This window comes from Myotis yumanensis, unplaced genomic scaffold (genome assembly GCF_028538775.1).
Source record: "Myotis yumanensis isolate MYYU_CA2020_CCGP unplaced genomic scaffold, mMyoYum1.0.hap1 SCAF_3, whole genome shotgun sequence".
Classification (NCBI taxonomy): Eukaryota; Metazoa; Chordata; class Mammalia; order Chiroptera; family Vespertilionidae; genus Myotis; species Myotis yumanensis.
The window spans coordinates 208,278,850-208,305,378 of NW_027223754.1; the positions used below are offsets into that span (position 1 = coordinate 208,278,850).

A 26,529-nucleotide genomic window follows, 5' to 3' on the forward strand; every position below is an offset into this window, starting at 1 on the left:
CTTTTTTTTACTATGGTTGCAAATATCAAAAAATTTCTATATGTGACATGGCACCAGACTTAAGTTAGGGTTTTTCAAAATGCTGACACGCCGAGCTCAAAAGGTTCGCCATCACTGGTCTATACCATGTTCAAGGAAGAGGAAAGAGCAATGAATACTTGTTAAAATGAACTGAACCGGTTGGTCTCCTCTTCCATTGTAAAATGGATGTTAAAAATAATAGTATTTATAAGCTCCTACTAACCTGGAAGGTTTCATAGTCCAAACCATACAGCTCTAAGTCAGTATCAGTGGTTGTTTCTTTAAAAAACAAAACAAAACAAAACAACTCATAAAACTTTCTTCATATTAAGTTTATCTGTTAGGCCTTCTCTTAAGATTAGGCCAGCCCTGGCAGGGTGGCTCAGTTGGTTAGAGAGTCTTTGATCCCTGGCAACTGATTAATGTTTCTCTCTCTCTCCCTTCCTCTCTCTCTCAAATCAATAAACATATCCTCAGGTGAGGACTGATAAGAAAAGAAGAAAGGAAGAGAGGGAGGGAGCCTGAGGAAGTCACTAAGCCTCCCCAAGCCTCAGGTGTAAAATGAGAATAATGACATCCCGTATCTCGCAGGAAAGCTGTGAGAACTGAATAATACACGGATCATGCTCAGGGCAGAGTAAGGCCCTGGCCGAGCACTGAGTGAGTTTTCGCTATGGAAACTCTGTTGTATGCCACTGCTCAAGGTGATAGCAACTAATGAATAAGAAAAAGTTATAATTAAGTAAAACATTAGTTGTGATTTTGTTGTTGTTATTCATTCTCACCTAAGAACATTTTTTGCATTGATTTTCAGAGAGAGTAGAAGGGAGGGGGAGAGTCAGAGCGAGAGAAACATGGATGTGAGAGAGACACATCAACTGGTTGCCTCCGGCATGTGATGGGGATCGAGCCTGTAGCCGAGGTACCTGCCCTTGACTGGACTTAAACCCACGGCCCTTCAGTCCAAGGGCTGCCACTGTAATCACTGAGCCAGGCGGCCAGGGCTCGCTGTGAGTTCTTAACACATTAGGTGATATTTTAATTTAAGATACCAAACTTTGCAGATATACTAAAAATTCACGTTATGCTACTGGTCGGCAAACTCATTAGTCAACAGAGCCAAATATCAACAGTACAACGATTGAAATTTCTTTTGAGAGCCAAATTTTTTAAACTTAAACTATATAGGTAAGTACATTGTTATTAACTTAATTAGGGTGCTCCTAAGGCTTAGGAAGAGCCACACTCAAGGGGCCAAAGAGCCGCATGTGGCTCGTGAGCTGCAGTTTGCTGACCATGGTGCTAGTCCGTTGTCCTTTACTGGGTGCCAGAATTGAAAATGGTAAGATTTTTATGGACTTCTGCAAGGAGCACTATGACTTCTGGCTGCCTTGTCCCCGACAGATGGTAGAATGTGGGCGGTGAGAGCTCCGGAAAACGCCCTGAATGGGTCAGCATCTGCTCCTTGACTCTTATTCCATCTGCGCGTGCAGCCTGCCTCTTGCTCAGCCCTAGAGCAGTAACTCGGTGAAACAACTGACCGGCTGCTTTCTTCAAAATGGGTCTGCTCTGATCGCCCAACCCAGAATGTTCCAATGCAGTTCCTTGCACTGCTTTGGGCTCAGTGAGTTTTCATGTTATAAAAAACCTGAGAGCTTAGAGGAGAAGAATTTGACCTTACCTTCTGGGGGGAGGGGCGGGTGTTGTCAGGGAAAGCTTCCTGGAGGAGGAGATGTCCTCTGCACTGACTCTGAAGCAGCAGCAGGGCCGGCTGGGGAAGGAGGGCCGAGTGGGAGGGGAAGGGCATTTCCTGCAGAGGAAGAGGCTTGGCCCAAGCAAGGGCTGGAGGCAGGAGGAGCTGGGCCTCTTAGGGCAGCTGCAGGGGCTCAATCTGGCTGGAGAGGTGGTGGGTGGAGAAAGAGGGGAGGAGTAGGGGCACCTCATGGTGGTCTCATGTCTAAGAGTTTGGATTTTACTCCGAGGTTCCTTAGGGGATGGGGAGAAACTAGGTTTTAAGCAAAAGAGTAGCCTGATGAGATATGGGTATTTGAGAGGCATCCGAGGAGCCTGCCTCGACTCAAGTGGACCCCAGCTGCCTCCTTTGAAAACCAGGAACAATGACATCTACCTCCGGGGACTTTTCTGAGACGTTAATGGGACACTGATGGAGTGTGGTCAGCACAGGGGAGACCACTTGTCCTCAATGTCTCTCGGTATCTGCAACAGGAGGAGCTAGTCTGCTCTTCTTCAGGCCCCTAGAGGGCTGGGGTCACCGATCCTCAGTGACTTCGGTAGCGGTGTCTAGGAGGATGTTTTTGGACCCGGCTGTACGCTGTCTGAAGGTGCCTTTTGGAGCGTGAGGGCGCTTCCCTGCGGGTAAAACTTGTGCCTTTTCTGGAGTTTCGCCATTTCAGTTCCCAGCGGTGAGTGAGCAGGGAATGGGCTGCCCCCACGCGTGAGCTGGCCCAGGCTCTCCAACAGGAGGCCCAAGGCTTTGCAGTAAGGAATGGAGCAGTTTTCGGGGAAAATAATATAATGACTATTCGTATTGGCAGTTTCTATGCCAGGCTCTTCAAATGGGTTAGCTCTTTTATACATAACAACCAGCCACACTCTTTAAGGCCAAGGAAACAGGCCAAGAGAACTTTGTAACTTGACCTAAAGTCACAGAGGGGGCGCAGCAGATTCGAAACCCCAGATCTTTTTAGAGTTAAAGCTCCTTCTACTGCTTCATCTTTTCCTGTGGGGGAAACCTTTACCTTATTGATATTTACCTGTGGGGGCTGGTCCCAAGTGGTTATCTCTACCACAGATAGGTCCACAGCAGAGCCATTATAAAGGTAAAGATATTGGAAATTCTAGTTATGTATTATTATCGCATCATTTTTAATTTCTATTTTCTCTATGTTTTATAGTATATATACTATATTAGTATGGAAATATATATTTATATCTAATATATAACATACTATATATATATATAAATAGGGTGTCCCCAAAAGCGTGTACACACTTTAACAACTGATAACTCACTTAATTTTCACTCCTTTTCCGGTTAAACTGATTTGAAATAATGGGTGAAGCCAGACTAAGCTTTGAACAAAGAAAATTTATCTACTAGACTTTTTTATAGAGATACATAAAAGATAAAGTTTACGGTACAAAACAGGCAACAAGTTGAAGAATTGAGGGTGTGCAAATATTGAAAAAATTGATTCTTATGATTCCATTGCTTCATGTTATTTATAAGCAGTGCCTAGACCAGAAAGGTCATCAGTTTGAAAACACGTGATGACAAAAAAAAATTATTTATTTCTATAGATTCTTTTAAATTTTGAAAATGAACTGTATGTTAATAAACACTGACTTTATAATAATTCAGAGTATGTATACATTTTGAGGGGACACCTACATATATATACTAGAGGCCCGGTGCATGAAAATTCATGCACTGAAAAGGGGGTCCCTCAGCATGGCCTGCCCCCTCTCACAGTCTGGGAGCCCTCAGGGGTGGGAGGTGACCCGGCAATCAGGGGAAGGCAACGCCCCCATCACACCTCTGCTGCTGCCACTGCCAGCAGTGCAAGCCTCGGGCGGCCCTGGTTACCTGAGCCTTGGGCGGCCCTGGGTGGCTGGGGGGCTGAGGGGACTGGGGACTCCAGAGGCAGGCGTGCGGAGCGGCTGGGCCCACCTGGGGGCAGGCCTGGCCTTGCCACGTGCCTGCCACCCCGGCGGCGCTGAGGGGACTGGGTGCTGCCATCTTGTGGCTGTGGGCGCCACCATCTTTGAGGGCGGGCAGTCAATTAGCATATTCCCTCCTTATTGGCCGTGGATGCCGCCATCTTTGTGACAGCATGAGGGTCAATTAGCATATTTCCTCTATTAGATAGGATAATTTCTAAATAATTAATGTATTATTAGGGGCTGAATTCTCATAAATATTTTACTGAGAGAGACAAGATCAAGAAAGCTTGGGGACTACTGGTCAAGAGGTATAGCTAGGGTTCCACACAGAGGTAAATCTTTATGGGAGACTTTGCAAATCCCCCAAAATACATATATCCTCCCTTTGTGAAGACCACCATCTGCCATCAGGACTTTTTTTATTATTTTCTTCGTTAATCCTCACCCGAGGATAATTTTTCATTGATTTTTTGGGAGAGTGGAAGGGAAGGGGAGAAACAGAGAGAGAAACATCAATGTGAGAGAGACACATGTGGTTGCCTCCCGCACACACCCCACCCAGGGCCAGGGTATGTGCTCTTGACTGGAATTGAACCCAAGACCCTTCAGTCTGAGGGCCAATGCTCTACCCACTGAGCCAAACCAGCGAGGGCACATCAAGACTTTTAAAGTCCAGCTATGGCCATGCGGTTTCCCTGTTTGATAACTTTCTGTGACTCCACGACTTAGGAAATCAAGTGCTTCATGGAAATCCCTTCATGATTTGTCCAGGGATCATCTCCAGGCTCTCCTGAAGCCGCTCACGGACCTCCGTGACCTCCTGCTTTGGAGCCTTTGCCTCCACTGCTCCACCCACTGAGCCACCAGCCCTTTCTCATCCCCTGCCTTCTGCCTGGCAGGTGCCTACTCAGGTCAAGCACACTTCTTTACAGTGTTTCCGTGTGGCTCCAGGCTGCTGCCGTCTTTGTCCCCTCTGTGGAACAGCACCTCTGGAACTTACTTGCTGATACATCCACCTTCTTTCTAACAGATGTGAGCCCCTGAAGACAGGGACTGTGTCTGAGCTACTGTTTTTTACCCAGTGTTTCCTGCAGGGATGTTGTGAAGCCTCTACGCACCTGGGCCCGCTGCTGTAGAAACACAGTGGGTGATCTCCACTATACCTGGCTGTTATAAAGGTTAACATGGGGCCATGTTCCTAACCTGTTTAGCTTAATGCTTGGCACAGAGTAACCAGTTAATAAATGGTAGTCATTATCCTATTTAATAAAGAGGTAATATGCTAATTGGTCCTAACGGTGTCTGAATCACAACCAGTCAACAGGTTGTGCAGGCACAGGAGCTAGGGGGTGGGGACTTCCGCCCCCAGTGGGGCACGCCCAGGCCTGCCCAGTGCTAATGCTACACCCAGTGCTGAGGTGAAGCTGCTTGCCTGCATCCCTGGCCAGGGATGTGACGCTGTCTGCCTGTGTCCCTGACCTGGGACGTGACCCTGCCTGCCTGTGTCCCCATCCTGCATGCGTCCCGGCCTGGGATATGATGCTGTCTGCGTGTGTCCCCTCCCAGCACTGACGTGACGCTGCGGTGGGGGGTGGGGTGGGGGGGGCTGTGGCTGGCCAGGTCTGGGTCTTGCTCCGTGGGGGTGGGGCCAGCTGGGTCTGGGTCTCAAGTGATTTTGAGGCCTGCACAGGTGTGAGGGGACTTGACTCTCTAATTAATTCCCTTTTAATGTGCACAAATTTCATGCATCAGCCACTAGTTATATTATAATTTAATATTATTAGTTATAATTATCAGTTATAATATGAAAAAATGGGTAAAAGACTAAATGCATCAATAAATGTAGTCACCCAAGTAAAAAACTCCTCATTCCTGTTTTTCACTCAGCCTACAAAAAATTATAATGAACTCTCTCCTCTCTCCTGGGAATCATTATTGTTATTTTTCAGTCTTTGGCCACAATTTTCGTTTTCTCCTATTGTTGTTCTACCTACCTGAAATCAGAATCATCATAGGAGCTTTCATGATGACTTGAAAGTGGCAAGGAAGAGTCATATAACTTATGTCTCTGTCTCTCTTCCTCCTCTTTTTCCCTCCTGTGGGAAAACAAAAAAGACATCAACACAAATCAGCTCAAAAATTCAGTGTGATTTCTTCAAAGTTGTCACCAGAACCTTGATAGGTGTTGAAAGAAAAAGTTTACAAATCAATCAATAACGTTGGCAATAGCAAACAACTGAAGCAGAGTGTGGAACACACTGCAATGACTCCCTCATTCATTTTTTAAAATATGTTTTTATTGATTTTTTAGAGAGAGGAAGGGAGAGGGGGAGAGAGAGAGAGAGAAATATCAATAAGAGACACATCTATAGGCTCCCTCCTGCACGCCCCCAACAGGGTCAAGCCCGCAACCTGGGCATGTGCCCAGACTGGGAATCAACCGGTGACCTCTCCGTGCATAGGGTGATGCTCAACCAGCTGAGGCTCCCTGGCCAGGGCTCCCTCATTCATTTTCTAAGCACTGACTGCGGACCTGTTGGGTGCCAGGCACTAGACTAGACCCTGGGAAAACAAGGTCAGCTAGGACAAAATTCCCAACCTCGAGAACAAGTCTTTAATCTAGGAGATGAACAAACAAAACTCTGACTAGAGCAGGCTATGCTCTGTGGAGTGTGATCAGGAAAGCACAGGGTACACGCTGGGTACCCTGAGTAGGCAAGTCAAGGAGACTTCCTGAAGGTGACCCCTGAGCGGGGTTTCAAGGGGTTAGCTTGGTTAAGAAGTAGTTGAAGGCTAGTCAAGTTTGAGGGAACAACAATCATATTGGTGAATTCGACTGAGCTGGCTTTTTATACTTCTGAGAATCTAAAATAAATATCGAAAAGACTGCTAATGAGCCACCATTGATCCTATAAGATTTCGTGGCTCAAACAGGTGGGTCTCAGGCTAAATTGCTATTATCAAAACATTGTGGCCTTTTTCTGGTTTGAAGGAAAATTTAAATTAGAAGGTTTACGACTGCAAGGTTTCCTTGGTTAAATTTCTCAACTCACTAAGATCTGATTACTTCATTTCTAAAGTAAAGAATATAACACCATCTATCTGTGGTAGATATGGTTAGTTACCAACCCATCATCCACTCTCCCCTTTTTCTTTAGCAATCGAGTCAGTTTTTTTAAAAAATATATATTTTTATTGATTTCAGAGAGGAAAGAAGACATAGAAACATTAATAGTAAGAGCGAATCACTGATCAGCAACCTTCTGCACACCCCCTACTGGGGATTGATCCTGCAACCCCAGGCATGTGCCCCTGACCGGAATCGAACCAGGACCCTTCAGTCTGCAGGCCTATGCTCTATCCACTGAGTAGTCAAACTGGCTAGGGCTGGAGTCAGTTTTTATTTAAGATATCAATGAGCCCATTTAAAATAAAATAAAATAAAAAATAAAATAAAATAAAATAATAAAATAAAATAAAATATAAAATAAAAAATAAAATAAATAAAATAAATAAAATAAAATAAAATAAAATAAAATAAAAATAAAAAAATAAAATAAAATAAATTAAATTAAATTAAATTAAATTAAAATAAAATAAATAAAAACACCTATATTTTCCAGCCTTCTTTGAAACTAATGTGACTAATATCTGGCCCTTGAAATAAAGTGGTAATGTAATATGGTACTTCCAGGGAGATTATGAAAAAGGGGGGAGGTAATTGGGCTTGACTACAAATGGGCATAAGGATCTTTCTGGAGTGATAAAAAAAGTTCTAAAACTAGATTGTAGTAATTGTTGCAAAACTATACAAATTTACTAAAAAAATACTGTACGCTTAAAATGAGCAGATTTTATAGTAAATTATACCTCAACAAAATTATAAAATAGTAATCCTATATAATAAAATCCTAATATGCTAAGTGTCCGGTCGACTGGTTGGTCATTCAACCAATCAAAGCGTAATATGCTAATGATATGCTAAGGCCACTCAACCGCTTGCTATGATGTGCACTGACCACCAGGGGGCATGCTCTGACCGGTAGGTTAGCTTGCTGCTGGTGTCTGGTCAATCGGAACTGAGCTAGGTGGGCTGGACATGCTCTGAAGCCCTCCCACGGTCTCTCCCTGGCTGGCCAACTTCCCGAATCCCTTCCTGGCCCCAATCTTGCACTGGTGGGGTCCCTTGACCTGGCCTGCACCCTCTTGCAATTTGGGACCCCTCAGGGGATGTTGGAGAGCCAGTTTCGGCCCAATCCCCCAGGCCAGGCCGAGGGACCCCACTGGTGCACGAATTTGTGCACTGGGCCTCTAGTAATTATATAATTATAAAAGAGCATTCAGAATAGTTTTTTGTTTTTTGCAAGCTGAATTTTTAAAAATGTTTTATTGATATTTTTAGAGAGAGAGGAAGGGAGAGGGATAGATACATAGAAACATTGATGAGAAAAAAACATCAATTGGCTGCCTCCTGCACTGCCCCCCCCTCATTGGGGATCGAGCCTACAACCCAGGCATGTGCCCTACCCAGGAATTGAACTGGTGAACTCTTGGTTCATGGGTTGATGCTCAATCACTGAGCCACACCAGCTGGACTCAAAGTGCTTCTTTTTTTTTAAAATAACAGATTTTTATTGATTTCATAGAAAAAGGAAGAGGGAGCAAGAGATAGAAACATCAACAATAAGAAAGCATCATTGATTGGTTGCCTCCTGCATGCCCCACACTGGGCCTGCAATCTAGGCATGTGCCCTGACCGGGAATTGAACTATGACCTCCTGGTTCATAGGTCAATGCTCAACCACTAAGCCACTTGGCTGGGCTCAAAATGCTTTTTAAAATGATATTTTCTTGCCCTGGCCGGTTTGGCTCACTGGATGGAGCGTCGGCCTCGGGACTGGGGAGTCCCGGGTTCGATTCCGGTCAAGGGCATGTACCTGGGTTGCGGGCACATCCCCAGTGGGGGGTGTGCGGGAGGTGGCTGATCGATGTTTCTCTCTCATCCATGTTTCTAACTCTCTATCCCTCTCCCTTCCTCTCTGTAAAAAATCAATAAAATATATATATTTAAAAAAATAAAATAAAATAAAATAAAATGATATTTTTTTAAAAAGGAAGATGTTGTAGTCATGTAGAATGTTCTAGCAATGAGGTATATGTGGAAATGTCTGGGACTTCTGGAAATGTTTCTTAAAAGAGAATAGGGTTAAGCCCTGGCTGGGTAGCTCAGTTGGTCAGAATATCATTCCCATACACCAAGATTACAGGTTCGATCCCTGGTCAGGGCACAGACAAGAATCAACCAGTGAATACATAAATAAGTGAAATAACCAATCAATGTTTCTCTCTCTCTCTCCCTAAAATCAATAATCATAATAAAAAAAGGAGAACGCAGTTAAAAGTAAATTGATGGAGAAAAACATACCATGCTAACACTAATCAAAAGAAAGCAGAAGTATCAACGGCATATTTCACAGACCTAGAACAAACTCTCCAAAAATTCATCTGGAATTAAAAAAAGACCCCAAATAGCTGACGCGATCCTGAGAAAGAAGAACAAAGTAGGTGGGATCTCAATACCAGATATCAAACTGTATTACAAAGCCACTATTCTCAAAACTGCCTGGTACTGGCACAAGAACAGACATATAGATCAATGGAATAGAATAGAGAGCCCAGAAATTGACCCGAACCAATATGCTCAATTAATATTTGACAAAGGAGGCAAGAATATAGAATCAAGACAGTCTCTTCAATAAATGGTGTTGGGAAAATTGGACAGATACATGCAGAAAAATGACACTAGACCACCAACTTACACCATACACAAAAATAAACTCAAAATGGATAAAGGACTTAAATGTAAGATGGGAAACCATAAAAATACTAGAGGAATTCAAAGGCAACAAAATCTCAGACATATGCCGAAGCAATTTCTTCACCGATACAGCTTCTAGGGCCTTAGAAACTAATGAAAAAATAAACAAATGGAACTACATCAAAATAAAAAGCTTCTGCACAGCAAAAGAAACCATCAACTAAACAACAAGAAAGCCCACTGCATGGGAGAACATATTTGCCAATGTTATCACCGATAAGGGTTTAATGTCCAACATTTATAGGGAACTCATAGAACTTAACAAAAGGAAGATAAACAATCCAATCAAAAAATGGGCAAAGGACCTAAATGGACACTTTTCAAAAGAAGACATTCAGAAAGCCAAGAGACATATGAAAACATGCTCAAAGTCACTAATCATCCGAGAGATGCAAATCAAAACAACAATGAGGTACCATCTCACACCTGTCAGAATGACTATCATCAATAAATCAACAAACGACAAGTGCTGGAGAGGATGTGGAGAAAAAGGAACCCTCATGCACTGCTGGTGGGAATGCAGACTGGTGCAGCCACTATGGAAGACAGTATGGAGTTTCCTCAAAAAACTAAAATGGAACTCCCATTTGACCCTGTGATCCCACTTCTAGGAATATATCCCAAGAAACCAGAAACACCAATCAGAAAGGATATATGCACCCCTATGTTCATAGCAGCACAATTTACCATAGCTAAGATTTGGAAACAGCCTAAGTGCCCATCAGTAGATGAATGGATTAGAAAACAGTGGTACATCTACACGATGGAATACTATGCTGCTGTAAAAAAGAAGGAATTTTTACCATTTGCAACAGCATGGATGGAACTGGAGAGCGTTATGCTAAGTGAAATAAGCCAGTCAATGGAAGAAAAATACCACATGATCTCACTCATTTATAGATAATACAGACCACTATAAACTGATAAACAAAAATAGATACAGAGGCAGAGCAGCATTGAACGGACTGTCAAACTACAGCGGGAAGCCCGGGGAGGGTTGTGGTGGTGGTGGTGGGGGGAGTAAGAGATCAACCGAAGGACTTGTATGCATGCATATAAGCATAACCAATGGACACAAGACACTGGGGGGTAGGGGAGGGAATGTCAAGGGGGGGGAAGGAGACATATGTAATACTCTTTGTAATACTTTAAGCAATAAAACAAAATAACAAAAAAAGATCTCTCAACTTGTCCTGGTGTGTCAATCATGGAAAAAGGAGACATATGTAATACTTTAAACAATAAAAAATTAATTTAATTAAAAAAGAAAAGAAAAAAGAAAGCAGAAGTAGCTATACTAATTTCAGACAAAGCAGACTTTAAGGCAAGGAAAGTTATCTGGAATAAATAAGGTTATTATAGCCGAGACCGGTTTGGCTCAGTGGATGGAGCATCGGCCTGCAGACTGAGGGGTCCCGGGTTCGATTCCGGTCAGGGGCATGTACTTGGGTTGCAGGCACATCCCCAGTGGGAGATGTGCAGGAGGCAGCTCATCGATGTTTCTAACTTTCTATCTCTCTCCCTTCCTCTCTGTAAAAAATCAATAAAAAAAATATTTAAAAATAAATAAATAAATAAATAAGGTTATTATATCATGATAAAGAGGTCAATTCTCCAAGAAGACATAATCCTTAACGTGTATGCTCCTACCAATAGAACATCAAGCTGCATGAGGCAAAAACTGACTGAACGGCAAGGACAAATATATGAATCCACTACACAGTTGGAGACTTTGACACTGTCTATCAGAATATGACAGGTGCAGCAGGCAGGAAGTCAGTAAGGACATAACTGAACTTAGCAATACCATCAATCAACTAGATATAATTGTTATCTATAGACCACACCACCCAACAACAGTAGAATATATGTTCTCCTCAAGTTTACCTGTAACATATACCATGACAGGTTACATTCTGGGCCAAAAAATATACCTGAAGAAATTAAACCCTGGCCGGTTTGGCTTAGTGCTTAAAGCATCGGCTCATGGACCGAAGGGTTGCAAGTTCGATTCCCAGTCAAGGGCATTGTACCTCAGTTGCAGGTTCCCCAGCTTCTGTGGGGGTGCAGGAGGCAGCTGATCAAGATGTTTCTGCCCTAGCTGGTTTGGCTCAGTGGGTAGAGTGTAGGCCTGCGGACTGAAGGGTCCCGGGTTTGATTCCAGTCAGGGGCACATCCCAGGGTTGCGGGCTTGATCCCCAGGGCGAGGGTGGGGGGGTGGGGGTGGCGGTGTAGGAGGCACCTGATCAATGAATCTCTCTCATCATTGATGTTTCTCTCTCCTCTCTCTCCCTCTCCCTTCCTCTCTGAAATCAATAAAAATATATTAAAAACAACAAAAAAGATGTTTTTTCTCTCTCTCTCCCCCTCCTCCCTCCCTTCCACTCTCTCTGGAAATCAATGGAAAAATATATTCTGAGGTGAGGATTTAAAAAAAAATTTAAAAGAACAGTAATCATGCAATGTCTGTTCTCAGACCAAAATGGAATCAAATAGAAATCAATAACAGAGAACTGGAAAGCCCCCAAATACTTGGAGATTAAATAACATACCTCCCCCGCCAAATACAAGTAAAAGTTTATTTAGACCAGTGGTTCTCAACCTTCTGGCCCTTTAAATACAGTTCCTCATGTTGTGACCCAACCATAAAATTATTTTTGTTGCTACTTTATAATTGTAATGTTGCTACTGTTATGAATCATCATGTAAATATCTGATATGCAGGATGCTCTTAGGTGAACCCTATGAAAGGGTCGTTCGACTGCCAAAGGGGACACGACCCACAGGTTGAGAACCGCTGATTTAGACAGTCACAGAGCCAGAAGTGAGCCTGGAAGAAGTGAGCCAGCTGGGCTGCGTGGGCTCAGGAAACAAGCTACAGAGGCAAAAGAAGGGTCCTTGGAGCTTAGGAAAAAGAAAGCCAAAGAAAACACGCCTGGGGGAAGGAGATGGGGGAAAGCCATGGGCCTGATCTAGAGAGAGAAAGAGCGTGCTTCTAAATCAGCCGTCACCAGGCAGTGGTCCTCGGACCACTGGTGGTCTGTGAGGTACAAAAGGTTGGCAACCACTGTTCTAAATAACATACTTCTAAGTAACACGTGGGTCAAAGAAGAGATCTCAACAGAAACTTTAAAATACTTTGAACTAAATGAACATGAAAATACAACTTATTAAAATTTGGGGGATGCTGAAAGCAGTGCTTAGTGAGAAATTTATAGCATTATATACATACTAAGGGCCCAGCGCGCAAAATCATGTGAGACCCAGGACCCAGAGTCCTGTGGCTCAGGGACCCAGAAAGAGTCCCATGGCGGGAGGCGGGACCCAGAAACCCGCCCACACCTCCTGCCAAGTCCTCCAGAGTCAAGTCCCTGCCCACCTGCACACGCCTCACTGTGCATGCAGCCCCGCCCACCCCACGCATGCAGCTTCCTGCTGATTGGTCATTAAGGCATGATGGTGTGATGACCACAGGCTTTTTATATAATAGATATTGCCAAAGAAGATCTAAAATCAATCTAAGTTTTGACTAGAAAATAAGAGCAAACTAGAAAAATAAGAGCAAAAAATTAAATCCAAAGTAAGCAAAAGAAAAGAATAAAAAAAGTTAGAGCACAGTGTATGAAATCATCTATTCCTGATATAATTACTGTAGTACTCTTGCCTAAAGCATGAGTTTCACATTTGCTGTCAAAATAAACCCAACTGTTCAAAAATTTAAAAACAAATAAATTAGAGCATAAATAAATAAAATTTAAAATAGTAAATCAATAGGGAAAATCAACAAAACCAAAAGCTGGGTCTTTGAAAAGATCAATAAAATTGATAAGCCTCTAGCCTTGCTAACTAAGAAGAAAAAAAAGAAAGGACACAAATTACTAATCTTACAAATGAAAGAGGAGACATCACTACAGATCCTACGGACATTAAAAAGATAACAAAGAAGCCCAGCTGGTGTGCCTCAGGGGTTGAGCATCTACCTCTGAGCCAGGAGGGCACTGTTTGATTCCCGGTCGGGGCACATGCCCAGGTTTTGGGCTCAATCCCCAGTGTGTGGAGCGGGTAGAAGGCAACCGATCAATGTTTCTCTCTCATCATTGATGTTTCCATCTCTCTCTCCCTCTCCCTTCCTCCCTGAAATCAATAAAAAATGTATTTAAAAAAAAGATAATTTATTTTTTAAAATATATTTTTATTGATTTCAGTGAGGAAGGCAGAGGGAGAGATAGAAACATCAATGATGAGAAAGAATCATTGACTGGCTGCCTCTTGCATACTCCCTACTGGGGATCAAGCCCGCAACCCAGGCATGTGCCCTTGACTGGAATCAAACCCGGGACCTTTCAGTCCACAGACTGACACTCTAGCCACTGAGCCAAAACATCTAGGGTGAAATTATCTTTTTTTAAGATTTAGAAGCTAAGATTTGGAAACAGCACCAAGTACCCATCAGTAGATGAGTGGATAAAAAAGCGGTGGTACATTTACACCATGGAATACTATGCAGCAGTAAAAAAAGAAGGATCTCTTACCCTTTGAGACAGCATGGAGGGACCTGGAGAGTGTTATGCTAAGCGATCCTGAAAATATCATTGAGCCTTTAGGACCAACGTGCCTGTAGCCAACTTACCTGTGGGCTGCCTGGTTACTGCAGCCACTAGATTTTCCTGCTCACGCTAGTTTGAGCTGGTTTCCTGGCCTTTGCAACCAAAGAGCTCTGACCCATGCATCTGAGAAAGAACAAACACTTGACACGGAGGAAGTACAAAATCACTGGCAACTCTTTCTGCCACCATGAGTACTTTAAAAATGAGAACTGAGGGCACAGAAGAGTGAGTGAACTTCGATGTACTTTTCCATTAAGAATTCTTACATTGCTCAGATTTCTACTTTTCCCCTGATCTTTTTTTTTTGAACAAACCTTAGAAGAAATTCGGTCTCCTTCTCCTGGTTGGCTTTAGGTTTCTTTTCCAGGGTTTCCTCATAAAAGGCTGGAGGTGGGATGAATGTGCGGTTTGCCCTTCTTTTATCGGCTTGTCTTTGGTCTAAATTCTTCGTCTCCCTGTGGGAGAAAAGACACATAGGGAAAAAGACTACAGAGCCCGTATGAACGTTTCTCTCCTATCTTCGTAGGTAAAGAGAGGCAAGTATTTACATATTCATTCATGACACCTGTCAAGAGAAACTGATGAACAGAGAGCTAATCGCGGAGCAGCAGCTCAGCCCTTGCTGTGTGACTGAGGTCCCAGCAGCCCTGGGAACAGAGAGCAAAATGGGCGGCCCTTGACCCAAGGAACACATCCTCCAATTAGGAGGCGGCGAGGGATCCACCACCCGGAAGGAAGCTGAAGTGTGAGCTTGGAGGGCGGCTGAATTCAAGTCAGAGCTCTGCACTTGCTGTGTGACCTGGGGCCAATGAATTCACCTCTCCACGCCGAGTACTCACCTCCACATGGGAATAATAGCTCCTAGCAGCGGTTCTCAACCTTCTGGCCCTTCAAATACAGCTCCTCAGGTTGTGACCCAACCATAAAATTATTTTCGTTGCTACTTCATAACTGTCATGTTGCTAATGTTATGAATCGTCATGTCAATATCTGATTTGCAGGATGGTCTTAGGCGACCCCAGTGAAAGGGTCATTCGACCGCCAAAGGGGTCGAGACCCACAGGTTGAGAACCGCTGACCTAAGGCGTGCGGAGGGTTGAGTTACCACAGGCCAGTTGCTTAGCACAGTGCGTGGGACACAGGAAGTGCTCGGTAATGGTGGCTGCTGCTGCTGGCATCACAGGAGGTTTTCAGTGGACTGTCTTTAGATAAGCTTGGGGTGCACAGTGGGAATGCTGAGTTGGGTAATATACCAGCTGACTTCTGAGATGTGGACACCTGCTTGATGGAGCAGCAGGTTATGGGTGTTCAAGGCAGACAAAATAGCAGGAAATATATGTCAGAGTGAAGTAAGGTGTCGTCCTATTCTTCTCTGCTGTGGGAGGATAGATGTAGGACAGATATTTAAAAACTAGCATCGAGCTGTGCCTACACCAGCAGTTATTCCAACGATGGGGGTCTTTTCCCAAGTCAAAGGGAAGAACTGTTACACAACATCCTCATCTTCGCAATCTTCTGCCACAACCTTGTCTCCACTTTCCGGCGCCTGCTTCTGCTCGCAGTGAAGAGATCGAAACCAGCGGCCAATTGTCCTTGTCATGATCACGTTTTCTAACGGAAAATCTTGGATGTAATTCCTGGATAATATTTTCTGCGCTGTCATTTCTTGAGAGGTGGCAGCCTGCACACGTCTTCGGCTCCTGCTTTCCACTAGTCAGAGGATCCTGAGCTTGTAGAAGAGTCCTGTGTGGAAACGTTTCAGAGAGCTCTGCAAAAAGCCCTCCGAGTTGTGGATGCTTGCCCCAGACAAGTGTGAGGACCAGGCCTCCGACTCACAAGAAAACGAATTCTCCAGCAGCACTGTCCCTGCTCCTTCCCCGCACGGCTCCACCTGCGTGTGCAAAGGAGGCTCTTCCTCACTCAGAGCAGAGAACCTTGCAAAACAGTTGCTGGATTGCCTTTCCCTGGGGGGACGAGGGGGAGGGCGGGCTGCTCCAGGCCTGCCACCGCATACTTTCCTTTGGACCCGCAGTTTCGTGGTATGGGCTTGTGTGTATTCTCTAATAGCGTCATTCACTGAGCACTTCCTTTGAGCCAGGCACTGAGCTGGACACCTTTCACTCGCACAACCACTCCATGAGCACTACTGCGATGTCCCTGTCATGTAGGTGGCACGCAAGCCCCCAGGGCTGAGGGACCGAGTTCACACAGAATGAGGGAGCGGGAGCCGGAGCTACAGTCCGTCCAGCGTCAGCGCCAGTGCTCCTGACCCCCTGGTCGGCAAACTGCGGCTCGCGAGCCACATGCGGCGCTTTGGCCCCTTGAGTGTGGCTCTTCCACAAAATACCACGCGGGCGCACACATACAGTGCGATTGAAACTTCGTGTCCCATGTGCAGAAGTCGGTTTTCGGCCTGGGCGAGTCTATTTTGAAGAAGTACTGTTGATATTTGGCTCTGTTGACTAATGAGTTTGCCAACCACTGTCCTAACCGATGTGCTCTATTAGAGAAAAGAGTGGTGACTCATGTCCGAAAGGGCCCAGCCCATCTGCATGGAATATTCCACATCAACAGTGTCACCACTGTTCTTGTTATGTCCACCATTTTTTTAAAAATCTATCTGAAATTTTATAACATAAAATTTATATATAAAAGTAAATAAAGTAGGCAGGCCATGATCAAAGAGCAAGAAGAGTATAGAACACCATTTACCTGTTCTCTAACGTCAGCAGTTATCAACATAAGGCCAATCTCAACTAACCTATCACTCCCTGTGTCCCCACACCAATACCCACCCCTAGTGGGTTATTTTAAAGCAAATCTTAGACACCATGTCATTTCATTCATAAATACTTCATTATGTATCTCCTTAAGATATGACTCTTAGAAAATAAGACAACTACAAAACTATTATAATACCTTTTAAGAAGGAACACACCAAAAGGAATTCCTTAATATCATCTAAAACCCAGTCAATGTTTGAATGAAATGACAATCTGGTCTCTGTTCTCGTGGAGTTTACATTCTGGCCACAAGGAAAGCTGAATGTGCTTAGGATGGCATGGGGCTAGCCCCCGCATCAGAGTTACTCTGGCACCTACGACAGACAGGTGCTGAACTCTGCCGCCCTCCCTACCCGCCCCCCCGCCCCCCCCCCCCCCATGCCCTGCTCACTTGAGGAAGTTGTCCTGCAGCTCTGCTAGGTACTCGTCAAAGTAACTCCATTCATTGCACCGGAACTGGGTCAGCTGCAGGAGGTTGTCCCTTCGCTTCTTCATGTTGCACAGGGTCAGGTTGATGACATCAGCGTAGGTCAGGCTGGACTCAGTGACTTTCATGGTCAAGGAAAACCCCTCCCTGCCGGTCGCTACTGCCTCTCAGCATACTGGAGGCAGGTGCCTGGTGCAGGGGGCGGAGGGCGGGAGACGCAGAGTGGGCCTGCTTTGGAAAGAGGCTATCCCCACCACGGCTAGGCCACTCGCTGTCTGTGAATACAGTTCTTCTCTCTTCCTGCTGATAGAAGGGCCACTTTTTTCACACTGTCATCTAAGATTCTTACTGTTATCATAGTGGTAAATAGGAAGGAATTCCATCTTTTCTTTCCTTTCAGGACCAAGGCCTCAATCCCTTGCTCATGTTTGTATGTCAAAATTTTTTCTTTGTCTCCCTCTGTCCCAGGCCTGTGTGTGCCCAGCCAGGCTCCTCCCACTACACTACACTGTCTTTACAGAACAGTAGGTGATAGAAGGAAAAGCATTTCATAAACAATAAAGCTCCATGAAATGTGACAGAAGAGGTTTGAGGATATGAGGTGCTTTGGGCAGCCTCTTGGTGCGGAGCTGTATGTAGATAGGTACCATTCAAGCACTCGTTACCTGCCAGCCACCATGCTCAGCCTTTGCCTCTATTGCGCTTGTACTCTGCAAAAGTCCTACGAGGAGGGCCTGTTATCCCCATTTTACAGACGAAAAAATGAGGCCCAGAGAGAAGCTAGAACTTGTCTAAGTTCACTCAGCCAGGTCTGTTTGAATCCATATCTGACCCTCTGTGGTAAACTGCTAAGACTCAGGACACCAGCACATGGCACACCTGTTTTCTTAAGATCTGAGCTTTCTCCCAGATCTTTAGGATAAACGTCAATGGGGCCAGGAATTTGCTGATGTGTCTGGGAGAAGGGATGTGTGTTAGGAGAAACACACCCAAAATTCCTGACCAACACACACTCCAGGGTCAGTGAGCATCCGGGAGGCGTGACTGAGCTGCAATGTTCGAGGACCTGGTTAGCCCATTCATCCTGGGACTGGGAAGACGCTTTCTACACAAGGCAATTCGACTTGCCCAGGGTCCCGCAGCCAGTTCATGAGGCAGATGTGGAACTAAAACGAGCAAGATCCTGACCCTTGGGCTTCTATCAATGGCCACCCTTGACAGGCGCCTACCATGTGCCAGGCGCTGTATGAAGGGCTGGATGCCCTGGGAAGAGGAAGCGGGGAAGGATATGGGACGGTCCTGGTTATTTCCGTCCTGGTCATCAGCACGTCTCTGCCACACTGCCGCAGGGTGGCGTAGTTCAGCAGGTAGTAAACAACCAGAGGACTCTTCCCGTAAATGTTGAAGAGGTTGGAAGACATCTCGGGGATTTTGCAGGCAGGGTGGGACTGAGCAGGAAAGAGAGGGGGGGAAATAAAGGGTACTGTCAATTTTACAGCATTAAGAAACGTAAAGGGCCCTGGCCGGTTTGGCTCAGTGGATAGAGCGTCAGCCTGGGAACTGAAGGGTCCCAGGTTTGATTCCAGTCAAGAGCACATGCCCGGGTTGTGGGCTCAATCCCCAGTGGGGGACTTGCAAAAGGCAGCCAATCCATGATTCTCTCTCATCATGGATGTTTCTATCTCTCTCTCCCTCTCCCTTCCTCTCTGAAATCAATAAAAATACATTTTTAAAAAATCTTTAAAATAAAAAAAAGAAGAAAAGAAAAGTAAAGGCATTCCTGTCCTTTGAGCCGGTAACTCTCATTTTAGGATGCTATCCTAAGGAAGTTACCCAAAAGAAAGAAAAACGGCTTAGGCACCAAGATGTTGTTTTGCTATAACAAAAGGTTAGAATAATGTTCAAGAAGACATTACTATCCCTAACCAAAGAAACAGTTAATCGGTGCTTGTTGAATAGCATGCCACTATTAAAATGTTTATGAAGCCCTAGCTGGTTGCTCAGTGGTTAGAGCGCTGGCCCAAGGACTGAAGGGTCTCGGGTTCAATTCTGGTCAAGGGCATGTACCTAGGCTGCAGGCTCGATCCCTGGCCCTGGTTGGAGTGAGTGCGGGTGGCAACCAATCTCTTTCTGTCTCTCCCTGTCCCTTCCACTCACTCTCTCTCAAAATCAACGGGAAAAATATTCTCGGTTGAGAATTAACAAAATAAAAATAATATATTTATGAAGAGTTGGTAGTAAAATATTGCTTTAGGTGTAATAGATTAAAATAATCAAGATGCAAGATTGAGTAGATAATATTACATATTTTATATAAAAGAACTATAATAATTATATGAAATAATCCATGGACACAGACAATAGGATGGTGAAGGCTTGGGGCGGGGAGGGGGGACGGGCTAGAAGGGGTCAATGGGGGGGGGGGGAAGGGGACATATTTAATACTTTCAACAATAAAGATTTAATTTAAAACATAAAAATGAAACCATAACAATGCTGGGCTTCATTTTCCCCAATTTTATAGAAAAAGGTCGGAAAAGCTAAACAACTCCCTCAAGTAGCACGGCTGATGAGAGGCAGCACCAAGATTTGAACCCATGCTGCCTGTTCTTGCCACCATGCTCTGCTACTTCTCAAAAGCTTCCTGCTAAGCGCGGACAGGAAACGGGCAGTGGTAGTAAATACGAAGAAATGAAGAAGGTTCAAGAAGCCTCCTGCAATGCTCGCTGTCCTTGCCCAAACTCCATGGTATAAGTCCTTTGCTCGGTGGTATCTTGGGAAAGCCCCCAAACTCTTGCCCTGTGCAGGGCCCTAAGGCCCCTCTCCCCTACACAGCACGGCAGGTGCCACTGATAGGAACTACCGGGCACATGGGGCGCATGGGGCGCATGGGGGGGCGGGGAGGGGAAGACGAGAACACGGCCCCGGGGCTCCTGTGCTCCGTGGACTGTGCCGTGACAAGGCTCCATGGGTAGGAGCTCAGGCGCAGAGCCGGACAGACCTGCATGCAGGGCTTTCTCTCTTATTTGCTTTGTGAACTTGGACAAATGAGTACTCGTTCTGAGCATCATCTTCCTCACTAATAAACTAAAGAAAAGCAGAGTCATGATCTCACAGGACAGAGGCAGTTAAGCAACAAGTACTGCGCGCACAGGGTTAGCAAGTACCTGCCATGGAGGGCTTATTGCGTGATAATTATCACCACCACCTCAGGTAAGTCTCATAGCACCATGACCGCGGAACTACTGTCTCCATTTTACAGAGCAGCAAACTGGGACTCCGTGCTCTCTCCCCAGGACACCCAGGCTCTTGAATTTCAAGCATTTAAACGCCCAGAGAAATCCAGACAAAACATTTACTTCGTTTGTGCTCACCTCAGCCAGGAATTGCCCTTAGGCCCATGGTCGGCAAACTGCAGCTCGAGAGCCACGTGCGGCTCTTTGGCCCCTCGAGTGTGGCTCTCCCACAAAATACCACTGTACGTGCGATTGAAACTTCGTGGCCCATGCGCAGAAGTCGGTATTTTGTGGAAAAGCCACACTCAAGGGGCCAAAGAGCCGCCTGTGGCTCGTGAGCCGCAGTTTGCCGACCACCGCCTTAGGCGATTTCCTGGCGGCGTCACCTGAATCTACCATTGGAAGTACCCAAATTCTTACCCTGACGTCTCAACAGTGCCAGCTTTTGTAGTTATATCCCTTGGCCCCTTTTAAATCACCTCTACTATTAAATTCCAATTCTGTGCTCACCTTTTTAGGAAGCATATTCTCATATATTCTTGCTTCTGATCTTTTCTTGACTTGTGTAGCTTTCCTCAAGGCCTGAGTCTGACCATGATCTGTCAAAGTAATATTAGCTAAAAAATAAAATAATAATAATAATTGGGAGTTGGTCAGCCATGGTAGATCTCTGTTTCCTGGGTGAATTCGGATCATTGGGAAATACTAGGGGAAATAGGTTAGGTAAATTTATACAACTTAACTTGCATTTTATACAGATATACACCTATGGCCATAGATTTTTCCATTTATTAAGCTATCCACCGATCCAAGAAACATTTACTGAACATCTACTATGTGCTAAAAGTAGATTATCTTCAAGAAACTCATATTTTAGTGAGAGAAAAAAAAGGCATGCAAGTAATAAGTGTAACGCTAACTCAGGTGCCATGATAGAGTTCTCTACAAAAGTGGAACTAAATCAGTGCTTGTTGAACTGAAAGACAATCATGTCCTCTCATAAGATAGTACTTGGTGCCAGGGCCCAGGCTAGAAGGGGGCAAACTAGGGTGACAAATTATGTTGAAACAAACTCAAGAAAGGAGGGCTTTGGAGACATCACTGAGTCGAAAGCTGACACTTCCCTTTTAGCTAGTTCCTGTACCTTGCGAGGTGTTCTGTGATTGTGAGGTGTCCTCTGAATTCTTGGATAAACAGCTTCTCCTGCTTTTTAAATGTCCACTAGTCCACTGCAGGGGAGAGGGAGGAAAAACAAATTCAGTCAAACTGGCAGTGAGAATAATACAAAAAGGTAATGAAATTTTGGCCATTAGTTGGCCCTGTAATTAATGGATGACATGCTATTTCCTAGGTATTTCTGATTCTTCTCGTAGAGGGAGAGCTTTCAGGCACAGCTTGACAACACAGGCCTTCATCCCGGGAACTTGGTGGAGAGAAGAGGCTAATGTAGAAAATGCAAGGGCTGGGGACTGAGGCGCCGGGTTCCCGTCCCGGACCTGCTGCGCGACCGCCGGCGGTCTGGGCAAGTCACCGGATTCTCGATGCCTTTGTTTCCTCGTGGGGTTCTTGTGAGAGTAAGGCAGCTATCGCGTGCAAAGTGCAGGGGTGGCTGCTCATGGGCAGAGCTCTGTGAAAACAGCGACCGCTGTCCGCGCCATCACCGCACCTCCTTCAGGGGACATTTCACCGAGCCACGGCTACCGTGCCTGCACCGGGGCCACCTGGAACCCAGTCCCCGCAGAGGAGCGCCCAGGCTAGCAGGGGAGAGAACAGCGACAGACAGGCATGCTGAGGCGTGAAAAGTGCCACGCATTTATGAGAGATCAGGTGCGTCTGTGAGTGACAGAGCGGCTCAAACTAGGAGGGACTTCTTTCCCACAGAACAGCCCGAAGGCAGACAGCGCAGGGCTTGTACGCTGGGGCCTGGACTTACGAGGGTCCCGACTAACGAGTTTTTCGAGATCCGAGCCGTCTCCCGGCCGATTTTTTGCTTTGAGTCGCGAGCTAAAATTCGGGTTACGAGCCAGCTGCAGACACCCCACCGCTAGTTGGCGCAGCGAACGTCACAGTGAACGCCACAACATCAGCCCAGCATCACGTGTCTCACTCGTTCACTGTTGATTTGACATACGAGTAATTTGAGTTACGAGCTCTGTCACTGAACAAATTAAACTCGTACGTCAAGGCCCCACTTTATGTATTTCTGCTGAGATAAGCCCTTCAGGCCTCCGACTTCTTCCAGCACACGGTCCCACCCTCCCTAGGATAGAAGCCTTGTTCTGAGGGTCCAAAAGGGCAGCTAGCACTCCAGCCCTTACACTCACATTCCGGGAGCAGAATGGAGAGAACAGCAGAGGCAAAGGACTCACTGTGCTCTTTCCGTAAGGCTCCCGGGACACCCCCCGGCACCCTCACCCCCCGAATCTCATTAACTGGGTCGTCGAATGGCGACCCATGTCGGGGAGGCTAGGAAGTAATCTTGTATCTGGCCACGTAAGTGCCCAGATGACAATCAGAGGTTCTCTCCTATAGAGGAAGGGAACAGACACTGCGGCCCAACCGATAGCAGCCGGACGCAGTGCGAGCAGCGCATCATAAGAAGGCAGAGTGGGAATGCTGGGTTCTGTCTGGGGGACTCACTCGGCTGGGAGAGCCGGAGGGTTTCCAGGGGGAGAAGACACTGTTCTGTCTTTAAGGATGAGTAGGAGTTTAGTGACGCTAAACAGATGGCCCACCAAGTGGCAGACGAGCAGCCCACCAGTCTCAACAACTGCCACTTTGCTTTTATAAAAATACTAGAGGCCCAGTGCACAGATTGGTGCACCCGTGGGGTTTCTCGGCCTGGCCTGCGCCCTCTCGCAATCCGGGACCCCTCGGGGGATGTAGTCCTGTACGAAGCAGCAGGCGGCCGAGCGCCATGCGCTCCCACTCATCCTGGCCCCGCTGCCCCTCTGCAGCTGTGCTCGCCGGCTGTGAGCCCAGCATCAGTCCGCTGAGCGGCGCTCCCCCTGTGGGAGCACATAGACGCACATTGCATTGAGCGTCTGCCCCCTGGTGGTCAGTGCACATCATAGCGACTGGTCCATCGGTCATTCGGTCGTTCAGTCACTTAGGCTTATATATATATTAACATATAGAGATGATATTTGATTAGAGAGAAGAGAGCTGAAAGGACTTCCCATACACCATGCAGCTGGTTGTGCGACAGATACTGATGTTTATAGTTTAAAGTGGTGACTGGGATTTGTTAGAGAGAAAACACTCCCAGGGCTCAATGAAGCATCACGTTCATTCTTAACAGGCCTCAGTGAGCCTGACAGTAGAGCAGAGAACAAATGCAGAGACCGGCTTGGTTTGCGTTATTAGACTCTCCTGTTTGTTGGAGAGGCAGCATAATGATGCAGAAGGAGCCCAGGCTGACAGCGTCCTGACGTCAGCTGAAGTCAGCTGTGTGGCCCAGGGGAAGTGATTCAGCTCTGGGAGGCATGTCTTCCTTTGCCGAATAAAGATAATCATTACCGCCCGCTGGCATGGCTCAGTGGTTGTGCGTCAAACTATGAACCAAGAGGTCACAGTTCAATTCCCGGTCAGGGCACATGCCCGGGCTTCGGGCTCGTATTGGGGCAAGCAGGAGGCAGCCAATCCATGATTCTCTCTCATCATTGATGTTTCTCTCTCTCTCCCTCTCCCTTACTTTCTGAAATCAATAAAAATATATATTATTAAAAAAGATAATCATTACCGACCTTGCAGAAACGTTGTAAGGACTAGAGAGGATATTTGCAAAGAAAATCTGCCCACGATGGACTGTCCAATTACTTTTCTATCTATTCTTATGTTGTGACCAGCAACTACCTTGAGTGTATGAAGCTAGGTGACATCGTTGGGATGGGGGTAACATAAGAATGCTCTGCGCCCTGGCCGGTTTGGCTCAGTGGATGGAGCGTTGGCCTTCGGACTGAAGGGTCTCAGGTTTGATTCCGGCCAAGGGCACATGCCCAGGTTGCGGGCTCGATCCCCAGTAGGGGGTGTGCAGGAGGCAGCCAATCAATGATTCTCTCTCTCCCTTTCCCTTCCTCTCTGAAATCAATAATATCTACACTAATAAAAGAGAAACATGGTAATTAGCGTACGACCGCTACCCTTCCCATTGGCTAAACAGCATATCCTTATGCAAATTAACTGTCAGCCAAGATGGCGGCCGGCAGCCATGCACTGAAGCGAACAGGGAGGCTTGCTTGCTCCAGTGACTGCGGACTCCAATGTTCCCCGCCTAACCCTAACCCTAACCCTAACCCCGACCCCGACCCTGACCCTGACCCTGACCCTGCCCCTGCCCCTGCCCCTGATCGCCCTGTGGCTCTGTGTGTGACAGGGGGCGGGGCCACAACCTCCCTATCCGCCCTGCTCTGTTTGTGACAGGGGAAGACGCCCCAACCCCCTGATCAGCCCTGCTCTGTGCCTGATAGGGGGGAGCTCCCCAACCCCCTGATCGCCCTGCGGCTCTGTGTGTGACAGGGTACAGAGCCCCAAACCCCTGATCGGCCCTGCTCTGTGAGTGACAGGGGGCAGCGCCCCAACCCCCTGATCGGCCCTGCTCTGTGCGTGACAGGGTGTGGCGCCGCAACCTCCCCATTGACCCTGGCTTGAGTGTGACAGGGGGCGGTGCCCCAACCCCCCAATCGGCCCTACCCTGAGCGTGACTGAGGGTGGCATCGCAACCTCCCGATCTGCCCTGCTCTGTGCATGACAGGGGGCGGCGCCCCAACTCCCCAATCGGCCCTGCTCTGAGCCCGACCAGGGGCTGCACCTAGGGATTGGGCCTGCCCTCTGCCACCCGGGAGCAGGCCTAAGCCAGCAGGTCGTTATCTCCCGAGGGGTCCCAGACTTTGAGAGGGCACAGGCCGGGCTGGGGGACCCCCCTCCCCGCCTCCCCCCAGTGCACAAATTTTTGTGCACCGGGCCTCTAGTATATATATATTAAGACTGCTCTGGGGCCCCCTCCCCACCACAGCACAGAGATGGAACCATTCTACCCCCCGTGGTCACCCTGCTGCTCAGACTGCGCACGCTGAGGACCCAGGAAAGCAGGAGACAACGCGAGAGTCAATCCGGAGATGCCCAGAAATACCTGAGAGGGGCCTGGGCTTTGAGATATGGTACTAGCAGGCCCCGCACCGTGCCCAGGCCCTGCACCGTGCCCATGCTCTGGAACTTGGGAAAATCCACGCGCCCCCCCCCCCCCCCCCCGCCGCCCAAGAAGGTGGGGTGAGGAGTGCAGAGATGTGGGACTAACCGGAAGGCATTGGAGCTTATGGGGCTCCAAGGGGCCTGGGTTTGTGCCTCCCCACTCACCTGAGAACAGGGGACTCTCCCGCTATGGACAGCCTTGTAAGAAGTGTATGCCTTAGGAATGAGGAAAGACATCTGTTTTCCTAGGGAAGAGAAAAAGTTGTTCCTCAGTTCCTTCATGTCTTGGGTGACACTGCAGACCAGGAGCCTTGGTCTGCAGACTGCCCTCTCCCTGGAGGCAATAGAACAGCAAAAGAACCAGTCTCAGGCAAAGCAGAACCACTTCCTGAGTGACCTTGGGCAAGTTACCTAACCTTTCCGATCCCATTAAAGGTATGAATACTAACTACCTCACAGGGCCAATGAACCAATGACAGGAAATATGTATGCAGAGTACACAGGACAAGCACTCAATGCACAGGAAAAAAAAAAAAAAAACTTCAAAAGAAGAACCAAACCCTCAGAACCCAGCAAAATTGAAATGAATAAATGTTGGGTTAAATGCTTTAAAAAGTAACAACCTATCAATCTCATAAGATTTAAAATTAGTATTAACTGAAATGTCATTACATTTGAAGACAATTTACAGGTTAGATTTTCT

General features: G+C 46.5%; 1 protein-coding gene across 5 annotated transcripts in view; it reads right to left on the reverse strand.

Annotated features, from left to right (window-relative positions):
• Positions 1 to 26,529, reverse strand: part of FAM227A (family with sequence similarity 227 member A) — a 58,025-nt gene that overhangs the window by 3,448 nt on the left and 28,048 nt on the right. For 3 of the 5 annotated variants that reach the window (XM_070411126.1, XM_070411125.1, XM_070411128.1), the window contains 7 exons: positions 25,992 to 26,071; positions 21,781 to 21,865; positions 21,147 to 21,253; positions 18,691 to 18,848; positions 17,365 to 17,517; positions 14,505 to 14,645; positions 5,700 to 5,801 (listed from right to left, as the gene is read on the reverse strand). In XM_070411126.1, coding sequence (XP_070267227.1) covers positions 5,700 to 5,801; positions 14,505 to 14,645; positions 17,365 to 17,517; positions 18,691 to 18,848; positions 21,147 to 21,253; positions 21,781 to 21,865; positions 25,992 to 26,071 — 826 coding nt within the window. Of the gene's footprint in view, positions 1 to 244; positions 301 to 5,699; positions 5,802 to 14,504; positions 14,646 to 17,364; positions 17,518 to 18,690; positions 18,849 to 21,146; positions 21,254 to 21,780; positions 21,866 to 22,675; positions 22,751 to 25,991; positions 26,072 to 26,529 lie in introns of those variants that run through there. The other 2 variants (XM_070411127.1, XM_070411129.1) reach the window with 2 other exon arrangements.